Raw genomic sequence first — 24471 nt, 5'->3', positions numbered from 1 at the left:
TAATGAACACTCAATTCTTAGAAACCTTAAAATTCTTAACACAAATGATTTCAAATATGAAACTTTATTAGGAGTTGCCTTTTCATCCTCAAACTATCACTAAAACTGATTTTTTAGAATAGAATGAATGCAAAAATTTATTTCAATATATTTTAAGCCTAATTACAAACAGATGAGAGAAAAATAAACCTAGTATGTGATCGACCTTAAGACACAGAAACAGGCAAATACACAGGAGTTCAGACAAGGTGAAGGTAAATTGAAAGATCATTACAAAGCCAATATAGAGTGACTGCAGAGTCCCATTGAACACAGAGACCACTTTTTAGAAATACATTTCAAGGATGACTTGACATACCAGTTTTAAAAAACTAAGAAGTAATAACTGGTATGTATTCTTGTCTGTCACAAATAATTTTAGACTTATCTCCCTTGGTCTGCCTCTACACCTATACTATAGCAGAAGCAGCAGATGGATATGTATTTTTGGACTACTACTACTACTAGGGACTCTTGAACGAAGCTCCATAGAACAAGTTTATGAATTGACTAGCTAAACTAATGAAACTGTATGAATTAGCTATGAACAGAGGGTAACTTTAGCTATGAACAGAGGGTAACTTTAGCTATGAACAGAGGGTAACTTTAGCTATGAACAGAGGGTAACTTTAGCTATGAACAGAGGGTAACTTTAGCTATGAACAGAGGCTAACTTTAGCTATGAACAGAGGCTAACATTAGCTATGAACAGAGGCTAACTTTAGCTATGAACAGAGGCTAACTTTAGCTATGTACAGAGGCTAACTTTAGCTATGAACAGAGGCTAACTTTAGCTATGAACAGAGGCTAACTTTGGCTATGAACAGAGGGTAACTTTAGCTATGAACAGAGGCTAACTTTAGCTATGAACTGAGGGTAACTTTAGCTATGAACAGAGGGTAACTTTAGCTATGAACAGAGGCTAACTTTAGCTATAAACAGAGGCTAACTTTAGCTATGAACAGAGGCTAACTTTAGCTATGAACAGAGGCTAACTAATAGTAAGTAATTGGTGCCCTTTTAAAACTCAACTGCTGGTATACCAAAGTATTTTAGTTCTATCTTTCTTCTACCAAACATGGTAGGCCCCTTTAGTGTTCACCTCAATTTATTTGTAATTTTATAGTCTATAATTTATGTAACTACCCTAAAACAAAAGCCTGAAGTAGAAATACCTAAACATTGAGGATTGTTAGCCAGCCCGGTATAACCTACTTTGTTCGCTTGAGGTGCTCAAGGTCGTCCTGTAGCTGTGATATCAGCTCGTCTGAGTCAGCATTTTTAGAGATTTTTTCCTGAAGTTTTGTAGTTTCCGTTTTCAGCTACGGATAAGAGATAAGTTGTAAGCAACGGGTAAAGAACGTGTGATTGAAAGTGGCCACACAAATAAGGAATAGTATACTTGAAATTATGTTGATAGGTACTAAAGCAAAATTATAAAATTGGTATAAAATAGAAAAATACAGAGAAAAAAATCAAGTACAAATGTCTTTTTATGAGTGAACAGATTTATGAATGACTACAAAGCAGTCAACCATGGTAAGATGTCACCCATGGTAAGATGTCAACCATGATAAGATGTCAACCATGATAAGATGTCAACCATGGTAAGATGTCAACCATGATAAGATGTCAACCATGATAAGATGTCAACCATGGTAAGATGTCAACCATGATAAGATGTCAACCATGATAAGATGTCAACCATGGTAAGATGTCAACCATGATAAGATGTCAACCATGGTAAGATGTCAACCATGATAAGATGTCAACCATGATAAGATGTCAACCATGGTAAGATGTCAACCATGGTAAGATGTCAACCATGATAAGATGTCAACCATGGTAAGATGTCAACCATGATAAGATGTCAACCATGATAAGATGTCAACCATGGTAAGATGTCAACCATGGTAAGATGTCAACCATGATAATGACGCAGGAACTTCAAAAATCTCAGTGCAAAAAAAGGAAATTGAAAAATAAAAAGGGAGATCTTGTGCACAATGATTTCTGTTACAGAAATGACATGGTGTATCCACTTTGAAACCAGCTTAACACCTCATGTTATTCTCCTACTTGTGCAAACCCTTCTTGTGACAGACATGTGGAAAGAAACTTTGTAATTCTTGTAAAGGGCTATGAAACTGGGAGTAGAAATGCTATACTAAATGCAGCGATACCCATATTTAATACAGGAATACATATTTAAATCTAGATACAACCACTTAGGAAGGTAATGCAACTGCTCTGAGTATAAGCAAATATTGGGAAATGTGTATAAATACAAACAAGGTATAAAATACCTAACGATTTCGCAGTCAACAAAGTGTTTGTTTTACTCTAAGGGTTTGCCAGCATTGTTTGATATTAGTACTTGATTTGTAAAAAACTAGCTTGCTATTTACACGATATTTCAGTTACAGCCTCAACACACCCTTGATATCTGGCTGTGAATTTATTCAAAGCTTGGGTAGAAAGCAACAGAAGTCAAGAATGTGGAAGGAAAGAAAAAACGGGCGTGAGATGAGAGGTTGGTGGGAGAGAGAAGGGGGGGGGAAGAGAAGAGGGGCTTGGGAGATGACGAGATGAGCTTGGGAGGGAGGAGGAGCTAAAGAAGAAGTGGAAGAAAGAATGAGAGGGAGACATGGGGAAAGAAGAGGGTGGGAAGAGAGGCATTCAACCCTTATTTCTATATATTAATGATGAGCTTGCACAAAATTTTAGTAGATTTTATCAAAGATTATATATTTTTATCATTTGCAATTGTTTTTGGTGTTTGAGGTGATCTGACTGCCAGGATATTAAACTGAGCGTTTTAACGCGATCAAGTATAGTTGATTTTAATCTTGGAACAGCCTTGTAATCAGATCACCTCAAACATCAAAAACAATCACAAATGATACAAAAAATACCGGTACTAAAAAAAATCTACTAAAATTTTGTGCAATTTTTTCTTTAATAACAAAGACTCAAGTTTTTTCGTTCTACCGCATCAGAAACATTGATGAAAATTTCATCGCTGCTTTCGGTTCAACGAGTCAGCTGCAAAGCAATACCTTAAGGATGAGGTCATCTTTAGCTTGATTGTCTGTGACGAGTCTTTGCAGGTGAGTCTGAAGGGAGTCAATTTGTTGTTGGTACTTCTCCTCCAGCCTTGCTAATGCCTTCTCGTGTTCATTCTTTAACTCTTCCTGCCCGGCCTGCAGCTCGGCCATGTTGCTAGTCCATAAGTTGGTTGTCTCCTGAACAAATGACCCAGTGTACACAGGAGTCACAGCAGTAAACATACAAGTCAAAGCGTGTCTCAGTGGCGAACATGTGAGTCACAGCATTGGATATGGGTTTCAATTATGAAAATTTGAACCACAGCTGTGGACATATGAGTCTCCGCGATATACACATGAACTACAGCTGCGAACATGTGAGTCTCAGTGGTATACACATAAACTATAACAGCTGTGAACATATGAGTCATAGTGGTGAACGTATGAGTCACAGTGGTAGGCTGTTTAATCCAGCCACCCCCCCCCCGCTACTAGGGGAGTCTTTCTGAACCAATATCAAGACTGAAGAACACACGGCATGCTCCAACTTAAGCATTTGAGCGTATAAGGGTTTGAAAAGCAAGAACAACAAAGGTTTCTGGAAAAGGCTAATTTTATCTGCAAGATACAAAGTCAAACTTCAACATGGGAAATTTCACATAAGCAATGACAAGTAGGTACAATATTAACAGAAAAAAGGTTTGACCCATACGCTAAGCGAAATGTTTTATGAATGTCCACGAACAGCGCATAGTAGTGTCTTCATCATTTGTCCTTTCCACAAACAAAGGAAGACATTTTTTGCTTACGAATTGGACATTATTTAATACTATCTCTATCATGTAGTTGAACATGTACAAATCCGTTGACAAACTATACGAATGACCAGGCACACCGATGGAAAACTAATAGTACTCAAAGGAAAACAAGACACTATTTCCCCCTCTGCCTATTATACTGTATAAGTTTTCACAACTGCACTACCTGTACATAAATAGGGAATGGATCCCTGCTAGCTGGTTTAGAAGAGGTAGAAACAAACTAAGAGTGCAGTAAACTTTTACCCTACCTAAAATATGAAAAGCTTGTACAACCCTCCGCCCCGTCAATCCATTCATCGGCTGTAACGCTACCATATGTTAGTTTGAAAGTACCGCACTAATAGCTCAGTAACAGGTGACACGCCGCGCAGCCAACTGCTTACATCGACTGAGATACGTGTAATAGGCTTTTACAAGCGCCCGATGTGCTCTTACACAATGCATACACAATGGATGGCTGCGAGTCGTACAGACCCTGCGCTAGCTCTGTCCGATGCTCAGTAGAATTGGCCATCAATGGAACTGCTGTTATGTTAACAAAACACACAAGCTAGTTTATTATTCTGTGAATGGAGCGTGGAATGGTATAGTAAATCACTGCTAAAGGAATATGACCTTCACGTAAAACCTTTTTCTAAAGAGATACTTACAAGTCAAAACAAGGCAATTGAGAGGACAACAGGGAGCAACAATGAGTATAAGCATGCAGACTCGAGGCTATTCATAATCCAATTAAAACACGGATCAATCTTGAGCAGTGACGAGGCAGAGCCTACCTTCCTTCATGATGGAATTGGATATGATGAGTTTATAAAGCCACAAAATTGGAATGCTTTCGGAATAAATCTTAATAGTGAGTGTAATAGTGATAAACCAGATTCCTAAGGGTTGAAAGAGAACCAAGCCTAATAGTTTACAAATGCATAAAGCGCTCTTGCAGAAATCTACCATAACCAACTGAGAACAATGCGCAAGATGGAAAAGCATCGACTGAACACTCATAATAATATAAAGATGTTATAAAATTTGTAACTACCCAAATTAAGGCTTACGACACAAAAAATAACTGAATAAACATCAGTCACTAAGAGAGATGACGAGTCCAGAGCTACGCTACCAAATATATAGAGAGTGATGAGTTTTTTAGGTGAGCAGAATTGCGAGAAGTCGCTAGCAGCTCAAACATGTTATCTTGGTTTAAATAAAGCTTATAGCGAGCTGTTTACTATCACCAGTTTTTTGTCAGTTCAGTTAAGTATGGCTGAAGTATTCTGGTCTGCAAAACACTAACTATACTCAGTAATGATCTCCTGATAAACTTACCTTAGCTTGGGAGCGCTCTCCTTCCAACTGAGTCTTCAACTCCTGCACCTTCTTGTTGCTCTCCTCCGACTTGGACTGATACTCGCGCCGCTCCAAGTTCAGCTGGTCCTGGAAAGCCTGAATCTCAGCCTCATGAGCCAACCTCTCGGCCTCCCACCCCTCTCGCTCCGTGTCACCCGCCTCATTACGACGAGCGATATCTTGCTCGTGATTCTCATGCTGTTCGATGAGTGCCTCCTCAAGCAGCTTCGTATGCGCAAGCCTCTCCTGCTCAAGCTGTCCCGTGTGGTTCACCTGCAGCGACTGCAACTCGGCTGCCATCTTCTCTAGCTGCGCACTGAGTTGTTCTTGTAAGAGTTGCAGCTGCTGGTCGTGCTCGTCCGCTAAAATCTTCAACTCTTCGGCGTGTGCCGCATCCAAGTCATCAGCCTTTTGGTTCGCTAAAGTATAGCAATTGATTAGATTGAAATCAACGCGAGAAATGCTTATGCGTTTGAGTTATTATCGCAATGCTTGAAAAGCCCGCGGCACCACGCACAGCGCTCAGTGGCCTCTCAATGCTTGAGTTCAAATGAATAGCAATGCTAGAGATAATGGTCGACTGGCGTCTGATCACGTATAATCACCAAGCCGCTTATCCGAAATAGTAGAATAGAAATTTATCATTTCTTTAAAATTGAATTCTGACTAGGCTTTGTTGCAATTACAATGTTGACAAATCACAAATATTTGAAATGGCAGTGTTTACACATTTTATCAATACGAGATGAGATAAACCCGAGTACACAGACTGAGCATAGCTTGGAGAGTATTGCAAGGCAGCTACCCATCTATTCTGTGTCACTAAATGCTGGTTCAGACTATATCGCCGTTTTTGTTTCGGCGTTCATCATTGATTATATGAACTGAGGGACGATAGCATCGACAAAGCAACGCGAATACTGTAACAGTTTCCTTGGGAAAATTTGCAGCCGTCAAACTTTTCCAATATTTCGCTGAGCATCGACAACATATTGTATTATGTGAACCATTTCGGCGATAGTAATTCGCGGTCGCGGATAGCATGATTTCATTATTTGTTTATGATGGTTGCGACGGGACTAGTATTTGATTCCAGCATGCGAAAACAAAAAGGTATCTTTGCGAAAAATTAGAACACTACATAACGGAGTATTTGCTGATGCAAACACGAATGGGTTTGGGTTAATGTGAACATTGTTATTATAGACGATCACCGAAGTATTGTGGTATCAACTGCGAGATACGGCGATATAGTGTGAACCAGCCTTGAACAACCTCAACAGCAATCTCTGTAACTATACGTGAGGAGATGACACGAGGCATGCCACAGGCGGTACAAGATTGTATTGAACAGCAACGCTAGGAGACAATTAATCGTGACTATTGATTTCATAGCATTACGCCTGTACTAATTGAAATTCAAGTTGACAAAGACCTTAGCTTTTTGGGCATGTATATGAGTAAACACTCGCTATGGCACTATAAACAGACCATAGAAAAACTCCAGCTTTGACAAAAGGCTTCAATTGTCAGCTTGTAATGGAGATAGACTACATGATGCTGGACTCTGCCTACAGCTCCCCGCACACACGCATACCCTCATTACTGGGCTAAAATACTCAGAAAAAATACGCGCAGAATGATGTATCATTGCACGTATTGCTATCATCGCTATCATTGCTACAGTTGATATCGGCTATTACATTCCAGTTGGGGCATTACGATTCACTATTCGATCAGTCTCTTTACAACTATAGACGAGATAATCGCACTTTTGCTTGATTTGAGCATTTAACGTTCGTAACCGCAATCAAGTTTTTTTATTTTAATCTTGAAACATCCTGGAAGTCAGATCACATCAAACATAAAAACGAATTGCAAATAATAGAAAAATACCGACACTTTCTGATAAAATCTACAAAGATTTTGTAAAAGTTCATCTATAAAGCTCTCTCAACATGGTACACTCTCAACGTGGTACACTCTCAACGTGGTACACTCTCAACGTGGTACACTCTCAACGTGGTACACTCTCAACGTGGTACACTCTCAACGTGGTACACTCTCAACGTGGTACACTCTCAACGTGGTACACTCTCAACGTGGTACACTCTCAACGTGGTACACTCTCAACGTGGTACACTCTCAACGTGGTACACTCTCAACGTGGTACACTCTCAACGTGGTACACTCTCAACGTGGTACACTCTCAACGTGGTACACTCTCAACGTGGTACACTCTCAACGTGGTACACTCTCAACGTGGTACACTCTCAACGTGGTACACTCTCAACGTGGTACACTCTCAACGTGGTACACTCTCAACGTGGTACACTCTCAACGTGGTACACTCTCAACGTGGTACACTCTCAACGTGGTACACTCTCAACATGGTACACTCTCAACATGGTACACTCTCAACATGGTACACTCTCAACATGGTACACTCTCAACATGGTACACTCTCAACATGGTACACTCTCAACATGGTACACTCTCAACATGGTACACTCTCAACATGGTACACTCTCGGACTTACAAATCTACATATGTATGTACACAAATTCAACTCCATAGGACAGTAGTTACATCATGCCAATCAGACACAGAACTAACAAATTGCACAGAAATTACATTGAGGTCAGTGATGTATCAAATCCTCTTTCTGTTACGGACACATCTATGATAGACCACAATTACAGTACAACCAGCTGGAAGGTTCATCGTATACAGAAACATTGTTCGGTCTATAAGAGCTCACTAACCTCTAACCTCTGGAGAATATATCGAACAAGGTATATTATCTCTATAAACTTACAAACATTAACTTACGGGTGAGCAACTAGTGGAAGACATTACCTCAGCCTTACTTAGTCAACTTTTAACAAAACTGATAAGAGCAAGCTAAATTATCAACCTGTATAACAAGCGTTAGTCATAAATTATTAACTGTTTACAATACTGCGATAACTGAGTATTAAGAATGCCTTTATTCAATTGATTCATATACTCACACGAGAAGTGCTGCCACCCGAATCAGAATATATATGAGTTGTCTACTGCATATATCAGCAAGGCTTGTGAAATAATAGGTAATTGTTATCACTCTTCAGGAGACCAATATTTACACTAACTTCTGATGTGTTCTCTTCAGTTAAAGGCGTGATAATTGAAAAGGGGTGTGGCTTGAAAGGCAGGGTAATTTTAACTCATGAAATAAAACTGCTAATTTATTTACAGTAAGAGCTAGTTTTAGGCTTTGCTTAGCCAGAGAAAAAGTGAATTTTCAAATAAGTAACCATGCAACGCAGAGACAGCGGTAAAGAAGGTACTAGTATAAGGACTGTAAAGCCTTTTAATCAGCCGCGCAAGGCCAAGGTCATTACGCAATCATTTTTAGCTATAACTCTACTTTGAGGTAGCTGTTGAGAGTAGCTTGTAAATACCCAGATTTAGATGAGTGGTGAAGCATGAAACTGTTTTTGAAATCATTTGCTTTGCAAAGGTTCATTACCACAAGGCTGCAGATGCGATGCACCTACTGTAACTATTGTTAACTGCTTGTAGATAAACCAGATTGGTACATGTCACTGAGCGTGCCATGTGAGGAAAACATTTTATGGAGTGCACTGGCCATCTGAACCACTAGCAGGCCATGCCATGTGAGGAAAAAATATAAAAATGATGCCCGCCATAGTTCTTTAGTTGCTAAGGCGGTTTCGTCAATGTCTATACGCCTATTTTCAATAGAAAAATCAAGTTCACGATGACTAAAAATAATTTTGAAAAAGCAGTGCTACGTTATTGTGATACAAATCAAACTAAAACGAATTAACTTGCAATAGCTAACCATTCACTGTGTTTCTATGCTTCGAATAGGTTTAGTGTTGCTCAATGCCGAAGAAATCGCAATCTACTGTGTCAACGATTCGGAGTTGCACTATAATTCTTTCTATGATTTGCAATGTATTCCTCAAGAAAAAACTTGTTAGACTCCCTCTCGGGTCAAGGTCACTTCTCAATTCATGCATAGTCAACTAGTTACACTCAAAAAGTAATTATTTCGTCATCCTCGTATGAGCGACCCATCCTCGTATGAGCGACCCATCCTCGTATGAGCGACCCATCCTCGTATGAATGACCCATCCTCGTATGAGCGACCCATCCTCGTATGAATGACCCATCCTCGTATGAGCGACCCATCCTCGTATGAGCGACCCATCCTTAGATTGTGAATGTTCATTTAAAAACAGAAAGTCAAGCAGAAACAATAGCGAGCAGCAGTAGAACATTTTCGTAGCGGAGACCAGCGTGGTTATGGTTAGTACACTGAAATTTCTTACCTCCGCTGGGGAGAGCTTAGCTGAGCATTATCGATTCAGATCCATCAGTAGTGAGAGTTTATATACTCAGAGTCAAAATACTCTCACAACGAATGCCTTCCCACAAATTTAGTGAAGCGAAATGGCATCAAACGTGTTCTATTTTATTATATCTGTGATTCGTAGTGGAAGCAGCCCTGACCCCATTCGAAGTATGGAAACACAATGGATATGAATGTTCTGTTGTAACCTTCCTGGTTTATTGCACAGAAACAGACATTTCCTAGATGAGACCCTTACCTATACGTACAACATTACTAAAAAGCTTGTAAAAAGCACTGAATATTTTATTGATAACAAGATGGAGCATCTATCCTTAACCTGTAAGCTTTGCTAGAAAGCTCTATCTGGCTTTCGAATATTAGCTAGAAAGCTAGTCATGTAACATTGAATAACTCTGTCATTCATTAAATAATTCACTTGATAAGAATAACTCTATGACATTCATGAGAATAACTCTATGACACTCATGAGAATAATTCTATGACATTCATGAGAATAACTCTATGACATTCATGAGAATAACTCTATGACATTCATGAGAATAACTCTATGACATTCATGAGAATAACTCTATGTCACTTATATAGCTTACTTATGATTCAATATCAGCCAGCCTGTGTAAGATGGACTTGAAGACTTGTCTAGACAAATGTTATAATGAAATATTATAACATCGGGTGCATTTAATATTTAATCCATCAAATACAGTGTGTAGTGATAATGTATACGTGTCCTTTCTCGTACAGATTCTCTCGCAATGATGGGTACATACAAGTCAAATTTTAGTGCAAATGCAATATGAGTCATACAATTCAGTCCATACAAGTCAAATTTTACTGTTTTCATATACATAGATAAAAATGTCAGAACTTCCCTTAATGTTCCATTACTACAAGTGATGCAGGTCAAAGAACTAAGCTAGGAATTGTCTAATGAACACTATTAATATAAGCAGATATGCTGAGATGGAAAACTATGAATTAGGTTATATAACATGAGCAATAGTAAACAGGAAACATTTGTATGGTTACACAGTTTATTCTGCACACACTTTTAGACAGTTCATCATGAAATAATGAACCAGACATCAGAAGCCTATCATTATCATTGGTAATAAGCCTATGGGAATCATCCACCAGCATCCAGCTCTGGTGAACTCCAGCAAACTGACGTTTCATGTTTTTCAGCTTTAGTAACATAATTTATTTTTAACATATTTGGCTGATGAAGATAACTTTATAATATCAATTTATAGACAGTAAACTTTAATTGTACTTACGATACTCATGATTTCCTATGCACACACTACATGTAGGGTTGAAAATGAACCACATAAACAAGCATGTCCATAAAACAAGGTTATCCATGAAGTACTTAAGCAGGTAGAGCAGGTTTGATATATCCTTTTAATCCTTTCAAGACAGTACTACAATATTATGGCTTTTGCTTCTGAAAACTCTGGAGTCTTTAATACACAATTGAGAACTACATTCACATTGAAAAATCTAATAGGCATTTCAGGGTACATGTATTTTGAAATATGCATATGGAGTTTGGGTTCCAATAGCAAACCTGCTACAACTGTGCAATAGATACAGAAACTTTATAATAATTGGTGTACACATCAGTACATGATAACCAAGGGGTGCGCAACGATATGCAAAAATCAAAAGGGTTAAAAGTGTTTATACGTTAGCCTCTATGACATATCATTAAAAATATAACCTAGGACCCTCATGAATATTTAATGTTTGTAGGCTATGATAACAGTCACGCTTGGTAAACACAACATGTTGTTATAGGATTGCTATGCAAAATATCCTATAATCTATAGAGTAGTTAATGTATGCAATGTTTATCGTTGGAAACTGTGTAGTTGGGATAACTCCAAGTTGACGAATACACATAGCTTTGTAGGAATGCTCATGGAATATTTATTAAGAAATCACTATTGGTGTTTGAATTTTGTAACAAATTAAACAAATTACAGTATTTATTTGACAATATTTGCTTCAACATGCTATGGTTTTAGCATATCAAGCTGATTTCAGAATGAATTAACTTTGTATATAGAGATCTGACCATATTTTCAATGTGTTATAATAGTCATACAAGAATACAACACTGTAAAAAACTACCCTGTGACCATAGTAGTTGCATAAAACCATTAATAGTTTGCTTGGAAGCATCCATATTACTTCAGGAATATGTTAATAGGCAGCAATGGCTGCCATTGGTGCTAAACAGAATGAATATCTGATGTGGAAGGAGACATCGAAGCAATGTTAGAAATTACTATATGAGTGATTAGGTGACTCATGGATTCAGTAAAGAAACATATATGAAAATAGGTGGCTGTATGAATTTTATCAAAGCGGCATTGTTGTGTTCAGTACATTTTTAGAGAGCAAGTCATAGTTTATGCAAGGTGGAATTGGATTGGCATTGCTCACATCTTATTGGCTAATTAAGTTAGCAATGAGCACGCTGTTTGTGTTGCGCAGTTTCTGAAAATGATGATCCCATTGGTGAAGGGTTTTTCATAGCTATAAAACTTATCATTGGAAATAGCAGTTTTGTATAAAACACCATAAACATTCAGCATGATATTTGATGCCTCCAAATGTAGTTCTGTATACTAAACCTGTAGACTGTACAACTTAGCCATAATGTCAACTAAAATATTAGTCCATATATAACAAGGAAACAGGAACACATTTGAGCTCTAGATCTGGTGTAATTACAAACAGTTTCATTTATAATAATTACCAACATGCACGGAGGCACATATATGATTTTTATCTGACCACAGGACAAAACATTTTCCCATTTTAAACCTACTATACCTAGATCCATTATTTTATTTACTCGACCAATATTTAAAACAATGATAATATTGAAAAGATGTCATTGTAATTATTTATAATGAACTAATGAATAATGAATGCAAATGAATATATTTAATTTATATTTAAATTTATCATGAATGTAAATAGTTTCAACATAAAATCTTGTAAAGTTAACTGACATCTAACCGCCGTCCATTTTGACAACTCAAATGTTTACATTACACAAGTATGAAGAGCTATATTTACTCAGTGACCAAACAAAGGCTAGTTAATTGGAGGCCCACAAGCAAAAAAACTCAAATTAAAGATGCTATGGAAAAAGATTAAACATTGAGAACTTTGAAAATGGCTTTGGGAAATGTATAGCCTGTCTGAACGTTCATGATGAGCGAATTGTTCTCAACAGACATTGGATAATCACTTTTTATGTCAGACATCGGAAATGTCTTTCAATAGTGATGTTCTATTATGGCAAGTAATGCACAGAGAAACACACAGAGAAACACACCGGGTGAATTGCTCCACTTTTGAACGCTCATAGATAAGTCTTTACAATTAAACCTAATACTATAACTATTATAACATTAATATATAAAATTATATATAATTATCTGATAATTTAATTTCATGCAAAAATGTGTCTCTCCGTAATCCAAAATTTTGATGACGAGTATAAACAAAGTAGTGAAAATTTAAATTGTCAACTTCTTTATTGAAGATGCCTTGTTTGGGGCGTTAAGTAATATTTATTTTTAAGGAATTGGTTGTCAAAGGTATTTCGAAAATTGTTTCATTAGAATCAACTTAAATTTTAATTAAAAACTTTTAAACACAACACTGTAATTATTAAAAAGCTAAAATGATAAACGTATAAAAAAGGATTGGCAATCAAACGTGTCACAGTTTGTTAATGCCAAATCAATTAAGGTTATATAATGTTGCTTGATGTTGGTTTGAAGCAATAGACATACTAACATAGGCCATGTCAATTACTCGAATACTCTTTAAATTTGAAGGAGAGTGGGACAGTGAAAGTGACAATTGTAAACTAGCCAGGTGAGTTGCTTTAACAAAAATGATAAGTACCCAATATGGTATGTTTATGGACAGAGACATCAACCAATATACAAGTTTTCATGCTATAAGAATAACGATAATTCCTTTTGCTCTCTATCATATACATGTATGTTCTGATATAATCAATTGATTGTCCCCTTTTTTATCTCTAAAAGTCTAAAGAGACACAAATGCCAATACTATGAAGCCAATTACAACAAAATAGCACTGTAGAGAAAGCATGTGGATGTAAGTCATACATACCTTCTCTGAGCTCCCTCTCATGGGTCTCCTGCTGCTGCATCAACTCATCTATAATGATATAACATGTCCTTATATATATATATATACTAGATGTGCATCCCGGCGTTGCCCGGGTGTTAAAAATCAGCTTTTAAAGAATGGGAAGTGATGAGAGTTGCCTACCACTTGCTATTAGCCTGGCACACTGCCGATGGAAAATGGTATTAGAAATCAGCTTATAAACAATGAGAAGTGATGATAGTTGCCTACCACTTGCTCACTTGCTCACCTACCACTATTAGCCTGGCACATTGCCAATGAAAAATTCCAGTAAGCTAGTTATTAAAACTAGGCTTCTAAAGACGGTAAGCCATGACATTGCTTAAGCACTATCCAGCTAAGCTATTCTAATAATAGCTATAGCTGGAGGGACACACATACATGTACATACACGCATATTCCACATACTTTGAGAAATATATATATATATATATATATATATATATATATATATATATATATATATATATATATATATATATACTAGGTGAATGCCCGGCGTTACCCGGGTAATAAAAGTCTTTGCACAGAAAACTTTTTTTTATTTAACATATAACAGCAGTTACCATTCTAACTTTCAAACTTCATATCACGAGAAAAGTGTTTTGTGCAGTTGAAATAAAGAGAAAAATAAAACAATTGTAAAAGTATTCTAACTTTGTCAAACAACTGTAACTTTCAAACTTCATATCATGAGAATAATGATAAAAAATCTTTCATGGAACGACAAGTTACACAGCTGTGTGCCTCTGCAATAACATTAACAACTTTTTTACCTGCTTGTTCTTGTCTGAGAGAGTCAAGGAGCTGCTCCATCGCCGTGGAGGTATCGCTTTTCATCTCTTCAACATCAGCGTATCTCTCAGCCAGTAATTGCTCCTAAAAACAAGGTAGGCTGTAACTCACGCTACATACATCTATAAAAAAATCTCCGAGACTATTTTCGGTGTGAACTTTAAAACTTATCCTTTTCAAATACGTTTTCTCCTTTGTCACTTTAGCAATCCGGTAAGCACTGACCTACTTTTCTTGAGAAACTATCACATACTGACCGATTTTTGGAACAAGCTTTACCCTACACTTTTATGTTATATTAATATTTATAGCGCCAAGCTTGGCGACGCCGAGGATTTTTACATTGTGAATCAGATAGGTCGCATATGGGTGTTTAAAAGGCTGGTTCTCTAGAACCAGATGGACTTTTGAAACCCTTTTTAGGAACCTGGTGGAAGGTACAGAGGTACATATGAAGTGTAGATGATATCAGCCAAAAAATGTGGAAATCATTGAATTTACTCAGACTAACAGACACACATGATGACAAAGTGGGATTTATTAATAGAGATAATGTATTATAATAGATTTATTAATATAGATGCCTCCTTAACGTGATTAAAAGTCCAATTCCTTTTGTGTAGGAATACACGTACATAATTGTGAGGCATTCAAATTCCCATTGTATACTACTTAGAATTTATTTCGAATAAATTATAAGTATAATACATAAAAGGATATTTCTTTCGAAGAAATATCCTAGTTTTTGCTTTAATTGGGGCACAATGAGGTACCCAACAACCTCAGTTGTGTATCTCAATGTGTCTCAGGTGTGTACCTGTTGTGTACAAAATACACAACAGTAACCTTGGTTGTTGGGTACAAGGTACACAACAACCAAATCGAGTAAGGTCCACCAACATTGGATAAGAGCGCGCGTGACAATTCATCAATGGCCCTAGATCTTTGCAAATATGATTTTAATGATTTTAGGCTACAATAACTGAATACTTGCCATAGAAAAGCACGTGGGGTTTGCTAAAAATGCTTTATTACATTCATTTGCGAATTTCAATAGAGTAATTACTGTGTCGGTCACATATCACAGAAAATGGTATATAGAGGACAACTCCAAGTTTATGGCTACTTATACGACTAGACAAATGCTTACCATGTACACCCTTTCCACAAGAACCATCTTATTGATATTTAGTTGTGTATCCTCCTAGGACATGTGTAGAGAATTAAAAAGTAGTCTTAGTTAATACCGCAGCGCAAGTAATAAAAGTTTAGTGAGTAGAGTTGTCTCACCTTCAATAGCAGCTGGGCTTCCTCAAGTTTGGTCTGGAATTCTCTCTCTTTTTCCTTATCAAGATTTTTGTGGTCTGTCTTTAACTCTTTTAATCTCTGCATACAAATCTCTCGCTCTGCGGATATCGCGGATGCATGAGTTGACTCCAGTTGCTTTAACTGTAATGCATGTGACTTTAAGGGAAAAACAATCCATTTTATGAAGCTGTTTTATAACGAATTCGAGGACACCTATACACTAACCCAGACCAACTCATCAAGTCAACTATGATACACCGAGGCATACACTAGATACATAGACAAATATATTTTGTCAAATCCAAGGATCACTCCATGCTAAGTTTGCTGGGTTATTTTAGACTGAGCTCAACTATTGCCAGAAACCACATCCTTGAAGCTGAACCCAAATCAGCAATTGATTGCTATTACAATTCTGTGAAAATAAGGTTGCTTAAACAGCCATTTTGAATGCTCTATCATGGTTGCAACAATGTCATGCGTCAATTTAATTTCCTTGGTAGAACAATTTTTAAAAAAGATGGTGCTGCAGCTGTGCTAGTTACAGATAATTAGCAATTACCTTAAACCTGTTCACTTTCACTAATAAAACTGCAATACATGGAGAAACTTCATGTTGAAATTATTTCAGCAGTAGACTGTTGGTACACTCATATGCGTAAGTAATCGTGCATATAAGAACCTTAGCTATACTCACAATTATCTCATGCTGTTGCGCCAGTTTTTTTCTTGAGTCATCCATTTTGGCCTCGTACTCCTCTATGATAGATTGTACTTCAAGCTTCCTCTCCTCGAGTGCCATCTCCAGCAGAGCGCTATGCTCAGCCCTCAACCTATAACCGTTGGCTATGACTACAGCTGCCATTGATAGCAAAACAAGTTGGACTGCGTTAGGAAAAGTTTGAAGAAAATAATTAGCAATAGCTATAAAATATACTAATAGCTGTTTAAGTTAATCAGGAGTTGTCTACCCAAAACCATATGAGCACGATGAGTCAGCATTCCATTTCAGTAAAAAAAATTCTCGTTAGGGTTTCTATGGCACTGAATGCTGTTTTAACTTTTTTACTGCCAATTGACACCACAAACCAATTACAAAATTTCAACCACTTAAAAGCAGGCATAGCAAATAACATGCCTAAACCAAGAATACCACATTAATCAAAGGAGTAGATAACTCCTCAACTATCCAAGGACTAATATTGCAATTTAGTACACCTATTGTGATGAGCCAGAAGTAAAATTACGATAAGAAGTTCACTTACGAGACGAACAAACCTCATTTTTAGTAAACATGAATAAAAGTTTTGATAATCCACCGATTTGCATCCTTAAATTATCCATGAAGTAATCAGTTGTGTCTACAAAATTTGCTTGTCTTCTTCATAATACTACAAAAAGTTTGAAGTATCTCTATTGATTTTGAATTGTAAAGTAACAGTGACTTTTATAACTCAAGTGTAGGAGGGAGAGAAACAAGCCTGATGATAATGCAATATAATAGTAAATAATATAGTATGCAATATAATAGTAAATAATATAGTATGCAATATAATAGTAAATGACTAACTCAGTAAGTTGTTGAGCAGATGAAATATTCAACAAAGCAATTTTTTCCTCATAATCTTCTATAACTTTGCTCATGTTCTCTTTATATTCTTTCTTTAACTCGGCTTGCTCTTCTTCTTGAAGTTTTTTCAAATTCTGCTGCAATCCAACAAGGGCAGGGGCAGAACCATCCCGCAAGGCTGCAATACAAAAGAACTTAGGTGACTAAATCAATAGACCACGGTGCTTGTGTGGACTTTTAGTTTGTAAGGGTTGTAAAGATAACAATGGTATAGGCTACAACAAAAACCAACTCGAAACAGGTAGATTTTATCATATGTGTAACTATCAGTAAAATCACAGAGCATAAACTTATTATTGTCAACCAAAAGGGCTAGCACCTTGCCTTGCTGCGTTGGCCTAATTGTAAAAATCAATAAATTATGTCAGCTGCCTCTATAGCTCAGTGGTAGAGCACTGCTCTCGTAAAGCAGGGGTCGTGGGTTCAAACCCCACTGGGGGCTTGTGTTGTTTATTGAACTATAATTTTTACATACCTGTTTGCAGACTCTGGTAGTCGGAATGTATTTTTTGACATTCATAATCCACCTGGAACAACGCCAATTCAATAAGGGCATTTGTTTTAAGAAGCAAATTATAGACTATGAATTTTATTGATTCTGGAAATGAAATACAAGGAATTACCTGCTCTTTCTCAGTTTGAAGAGAGTCAAGGGTTATCTTGTACTCATTTTCCATCTGCTCTAGTCTTCGATCACATTCCTCCTGCACCATGCGCAACTGCAACGCGACAGTTAAATGTTGAGAAGTAAAAATACTGCCAAATTGCAAGGGGTCATAATGATTGTAGATGGAGATATGAATGAATAGAATGAATAGAAAGAATGAAGAATGAATAGCGGCTTAACATAAAAAACAGCTAGCAAAAACAGACATGATGACGCTGGAACAACAGCATATTCTAACACAAATAGTGTTTGACGCGAGTCATTCATTTGCAGCTTTTTAGTGCACTAACTTACTCAGCTTTGACTAAAATATCTCTCAAATCGCTTACAATATGATATAGAGAGCTTCATTAAAAAATCTCCTTAATTAAGCTTATTACAACATTGTTAGCGATATTACAACATTGTTAGCGATATAACGTATGAATCAAAATAAAATGGCACTTACTTGCCCAACAACAAACTCAAGCTCATCTCTGTTTAAAGTCTAACTATTCCAATATTTGCATTTGTATGTCAAAACCATCGTATTTAGAGCAAACACCGGTAATTTTACAAGAATGCATTATGTCTAGTTTAAAGCACATAAATTACATAGTTTTTTTGTATATTGCAATACATCAGAGTCTTGGCTTTTGAATGAGCTATTGTTTGCCATGGTGAGACAGACATTGGTTGGTGTTTATAGGATTTCCCCAGAGCTCTACCGCAGAAATGTTTACTGGCATAGGCTCGGAAATTGTGATGTCACAATTTTTATATGCGGTGTTGTGTGCTCTTACCGCCTATTTTATTGCTTACCACTTATATTTATCAACTACGACGATGACTCCAGAGAACCAATGATGATGACAAAGGAATCAGTGTCATTAGTTCTCCATGTACAGATTATTTCTATGATAAATAACTCAGATTCCAAGCACCATACTATGTTTTCCCGATGATATTATGCACTAGCCCTCTCACTTTATTGTGATGGTGAAGGTCGCGACTGAGACTAATTAGTTTCAAGCATTGCGTGATCTCGCGAAAGTGCGATTGACATATAGTCCTAGGGCCACGCAACCGCAGGTCACAATTTAATCGATGTGATTTCATTACCTTTATCAACGACAGTACATTTATTGAAGCATAATTAATTAACCCAGAACATGTGTTTGTATTGGTCAGGCGTTAGCAAGATCCCGGGCATTGTTGATTATCTAGAATCCTAGTTTATTATTAGCACTCTCTGGGTTTAACAGCACCGATTGTCACAGAAAAGCGCAGCCTCAATGGCAGCGAAAGGGATCGACTACCTAAGGCTAAATAATAATTGTGAAATCACATTTTGAGAACCTGAACCAAGTGATTTTATTTTGCAGGACATAACTTTTGACACCCTGTTTTTCATAGTTCTATTATTCTTTGTGTATTGAATATAGGCTCATTCGAAAGCCAAGACTCTGCTGTATTGAAATATATAATAAAAAAAATTATGTAATTTATGTGCTTTAATTCATTCCATAGCCTGAAAGCAATGATAAGGACTTCAAGTAATTACATATAGCATTAAAACAAATGAAAATATATAAAAACATGTGAACAAAGATAAAAACCTAAACTAAATTTAAGGAATAATTTATAACGTTAGTAAAAAAAGAGATTTTATTTTAGAGACACTTGAAGGGAAGTGTAGGCTCGACTATACAAAAGATCGGTGATAGAATGAAAGATAGAAAGATGAGGTGATACTAACACTAGTGATTCATTCCAACTAAAACTAAACCTACACATCATTTTAATATTTTTTCCATTCTATTTTTCTTTTCACCAGCGTTTCACTTTAAAAAACAGTAACGTTTCAAGAAATATATGACAGCATGTTGGAAATTATCATTTAACATATGTTAAAAAATTTGTATGTAGAAGTGATTGTAAGTCAAGATTTGACTGCAATCCTTAATGTCAAACTTGGACAAAAACATTAGATTTTTGCATAATTGTGATTTTAGTATAAAAAAAACTAGATATTCAAGCCTGCGATCAATCGTAAAAAGGATTTACAATTAAAGTAAAGAAAAGATACCGAATGTGAAAACTGATTTTCGAAGTCTTTTAAAAAGAAAGAGAAAATGTATGCCCTTGGTCCAGCAAGAAAGCTAAATAACGGCTCATACTCTTGAAAGCATTAAATCACCCATTGTCTTACCCTATGCACTGAGCTTTGCAAATAGATCTATGATGAACCTGATAAATTCCAAGAGATGGCATTTATTATTGAGGTTCAATAAATGCCGAAGTCTTGAACAATCACTAGCAAAGTGTAACACCCACTTTCTCTTCCAAGAGAGTTGTCTGATCCTTGTGCTGCTCTCTTACTAAGCTTAGCGCTTCCTCTTTGTCCATTTCTAATTGCTGCCTCATGGCCACAGTGGCTTTAGTGTGGGACTCTTGCAAGGAATCTCGAAGTTCATCAACAGCCGCAGTCAACTGCAGCTGATGCTCTGATTGCAACTGAGACAGCCTTTTACTGAACGATGCTTCCAGCTCATGCTGTTTGTTTTCTGTGGCAGCACGGGCCTCCTCAAGATGTGCCTGAGCTTCCACCTATGGTAGACACAGCCAAGTTGATCAGCGAGTTATAATTGGAAGAGTAAAGTGAATAACAAGAATGAAAAAGGAGGGGAGAAAACGTGAGAAAGTAAGATAAAGCAAGATAGAATGAGGAAGACGTTACGAGAGAAAATAGAGAAAAAGGACCGGAGAGAGACAGAAAAACACAGAGACTAAACAAGGATGACTGAAAATGACGATATGCTTACCAGCTGGCCAGTGAGGCTCGCTATTTCCAGCTTACACCTGGTAAGTTCTGCTGAGGTTCGCTCCTGGTAGTCATTTAGAATGTGTTTGTGGGATTCAGCTTGAGCGTCCATCTGTAGAATGAACACAAGTAGCAGATACCAGATTGTCTCAAGTTATTGCGAATATTCTATTTATTACTAGCAGAAACCGTCACTTCATACATCACCACAGACAGATGATATATATTAGGCGCATTAAAATGATTGGCTGTTAATAAATCAAAGGAAGAAACAATTTTGAGAAGCAAAGTCTGATCTCAAGTTTGGTGGCGAGCCATGGTGATCAAGTGAACTAGTGGACTAGCATAGCTTAAAGCAACACAAGTCATCAAGTGTTCCGATAGACTAGTATTGTCTACAGACTTGACATGAGTCATCAAGTGGTAGAACAGCATCAAATGAGTCACTATGTTGGACTGGCACAGACTACAGCATGGCATGAGTCACTGTGTGTGTTCTTAAGGACTGGCACAGACTACAGCATGGCATGAGTCAATGTGTGTTCTTATGGACTGGCACAGACTACAGCATGGCATGAGTCAATATGTGTTTTTATGGACTGGCACAGACTACAACATGGCATGAGTTACTGTGTGTTCTTATAGACTGGCACAGACTACAGCATGGCATGAGTCAATATGTGTTCTTATGGACTGGCAAAGACTACAGCATGGCATGAGTCACTGTGTGTTCTTATGGACTGGCACAGACTGCAGCATGATGAGTCCCCATGTAGTCTCAGAGACTAGCGCAGGCTACAGCAACACACGTCACTTGCCCCCAACTCAGCCTGGAATCCATAATGATTAGAATGACAGCGAGCCCTCCACCAGCTCTGTTGTTGTTGGCAGTCACATTCAGTAGTCCGTGTGTGAGGTATAAGCTATAGTTACTAACAACAACAATCACTGGATAGACCTATAGTTAGGGTTAAATGAGGTCTATGAATATTCTTCTATTGCTGTCAAGATTGACTTTTTCTACATCCATTTTATACAGGTGCAAGATTAATAAAAATAAGGTCCCGACAAGTGAATAGCGTTAGTGGGGTGAATGCAGGTGATTTCCTCAGCACTACTCTTATGTAACTTGATAAATTCACAAGGACGATTTTTTAATGTATAAGCAAACAGTAAAGGCAAACCAACGTCTTATGTACATTTTTTGCTAACGAAAACTGGAAGTATTTGTAGCTATAACTACACCTGAAAAGACCTCACTCAATTTCTGTTGAAAACTGGCACTAGTAATTGGGACTTCATATTTCAAGCATATTCTGTAAATCTAGGACCATATTCCAAAGCATTGTGTAGACTGTAGAGCCAAAGATATATTTCAAAGAATGCTCTGTATACCTGTGAATATATCCCATGCATGTTCCCTGTAACTGTGAATATATCCCATGCATGTTCCCTAGAACTGAATATATCCCATGCATGTTCTCTATAACTGTGAATATATCCCATGCATGTTCCTTATGGCTGTGAACCTTCAATTTGGCAAAGCAACGAGCACGACTTACTTCCTGTCTGTGAAGGTTTGTGAGCTCGATGACTGCTGACTCGAGCTTAGTTTTGGTATCATTGTGTAGCTCTTCTCGTTCAGTATTCTTGTGCTCCATTGAGATTAACTTGACTGCCAGATCTTCTTTCTAAAAATACATGTTTTTTCTGTTTGAAACAAATGGTAACTGGCACTGCTTACAATTTGGCATTACATAGAGCCTCGATCAAAAAGTTTTGAATTTGGGACTTGGGTTGCAATTTGCTTTATGAAATAATCCTTCGTTTTTCGTGACGTCCTTCTATCGTTGTCCGCCATCTTTATGGACACATTTTATCGTTAAAAGCACGAAGCTTCTGCGATTAATTATTGCAAACAATGCTTTTGTTTGCAAATTTTTATTTTAGTGTCAAAACAACACCGAAAAATACTATTAATCAAGAGAATGACGATCGTTTTCTACAAAGATGGCGGATTTTTCGTGGACGAGCGCATGTGCAAACAGGGTGATGACGTAAAAAAACAATGGATTATCCTGGCCGCTATATATGGAAAACTGGTCGCTATATATGGAGAACTGGCCGCTATATATGGAAAACTGGCCGCTATATATGGAAAACTGGCTGCTATATATGGAAAACTGGCTGCTATATATAGAAAACTGGCCGCTATATATGGAGAACTGGCCGCTATATATGGAAAACTGGCCGCTATATATGGAAAACTGGCCGCTATATATGGAAAACTGGCCACTATATATGGAAAACTGGCCGCTATATATGGAGAACTGGCCACTATATATGGAAAACTGCCTGCTATATATGGAAAACTGGCCGCTATATATGGAAAACAGGCCGCTATATATGGACAACTGGCCGCTATATATGGAGAACTGGCCGCTATATATGGAAAACTGCCTGCTATATATGGAAAACTGGCCGCTATATATGGAAAACTGGCCGCTATATATGGAAAACTGCTATACATCGAAGTAATTGACAAATTGTGCTTTTCTGCTAAAGCTATTCTGGCCTCTTCTATTCTGGCCTACTCTGCCCTCAGAAATGTTTAAAAATTGAGTTATAAATATTAAAATTGGTCGGCATATTTTCATAGTGATAAATTGGATATCAATATATCTTTTAATCCTCATAAACAAAAAAACACAAGGAAATGTACAAACTCAACCTTTTTTACTCACTGCTGGAATAAATTGCTTCAAAATCAAAAAAAATGTGTCAGCTACAGCGCAGAGGCGTATAGCTTCACAGTGTTCCGCGACCAAAACTGGTGACAAAAATGCTTGTTTCCAAACAAACAGATCATTTTATATGAACTATAATGGAGAGACCACAACATTAACAAACAAAAATAACTCCCATTTGCTATTGCTCTAAAATGAGTTGCAGTATTATAAACTATTTGAAAGAAGAAAAAATTCCCTACAAGATGATACAAATAATTTTATAATTTACGACAAGATAACCTTTTTTAAGCTCAAATCAAAGCACAAGTTTTACCTAGATTGGCATATAGCTCAAATTCTGATAGGTTTTGTATCTGCAACCAGTTTCTGGTTTGGGTTTCTAGAGGAATTATGTTTTGATGTCAGTGTAGTAACCCTAGGTGCTGCAGCTGCTAAACAGATATAACAACATAGTGGCTGGCAGCAGTATTTATTTGAATACTGTATGTGGAGATCTTTCCTTGAACTGTTTATCTCACAAGCGCGCCAATATACTATCTGAACGCTGAAGAACCTAAATTATGCATTGAACTTTTTATATATGTACCGGTGTATATAAAATATATTTATATATAGATGAAATACAAATATATTTTATATACATAATTTATATTATATATAGTAAATATATGATA

At 37.0% G+C, this 24471-nt stretch overlaps 2 protein-coding genes and 1 non-coding gene across 8 annotated transcripts in view; 1 reads left to right on the top strand and 2 right to left on the bottom strand.

Moving 5' to 3' along the window:
- LOC137392236 (uncharacterized) overlaps nt 1-1339 on the bottom strand; it is a 38130-nt gene extending 36791 nt beyond the window's left edge. For all 6 annotated transcript variants that reach the window (XM_068078896.1, XM_068078901.1, XM_068078897.1 and 3 more), the window contains exon 1: nt 1255-1339. The gene's annotated coding sequence lies outside the window, so the exon portion shown is untranslated. The remainder of the gene's footprint in view (nt 1-1254) is intronic.
- Nucleotides 1251-24471, bottom strand: part of LOC137390731 (uncharacterized) — a 68088-nt gene continuing 44867 nt past the window's right edge. Inside the window, exons 29-41 of the mRNA XM_068077054.1 lie at nt 22610-22738; nt 21049-21159; nt 20561-20833; nt 18201-18296; nt 18053-18104; nt 17518-17695; nt 16645-16780; nt 15930-16088; nt 14621-14723; nt 13806-13853; nt 5231-5670; nt 3099-3284; nt 1251-1361 (exon numbers count right to left, since the gene is read on the bottom strand). Of these exons, the coding sequence (XP_067933155.1) occupies nt 1251-1361; nt 3099-3284; nt 5231-5670; nt 13806-13853; nt 14621-14723; nt 15930-16088; nt 16645-16780; nt 17518-17695; nt 18053-18104; nt 18201-18296; nt 20561-20833; nt 21049-21159; nt 22610-22738 (2022 nt within the window). The remainder of the gene's footprint in view (nt 1362-3098; nt 3285-5230; nt 5671-13805; nt 13854-14620; nt 14724-15929; nt 16089-16644; nt 16781-17517; nt 17696-18052; nt 18105-18200; nt 18297-20560; nt 20834-21048; nt 21160-22609; nt 22739-24471) is intronic.
- On the top strand, nt 17948-18019 carry Trnat-cgu (transfer RNA threonine (anticodon CGU)). Its single transcript has one exon. It is a non-coding gene; the product is annotated as a tRNA-Thr (tRNA).

The sequence above is a fragment of the Watersipora subatra genome, chromosome 3 (genome assembly GCF_963576615.1).
Source record: "Watersipora subatra chromosome 3, tzWatSuba1.1, whole genome shotgun sequence".
NCBI lineage: Eukaryota > Metazoa > Bryozoa > Gymnolaemata > Cheilostomatida > Watersiporidae > Watersipora > Watersipora subatra.
This window is presented reverse-complemented; position numbering and strand designations above follow the sequence as displayed.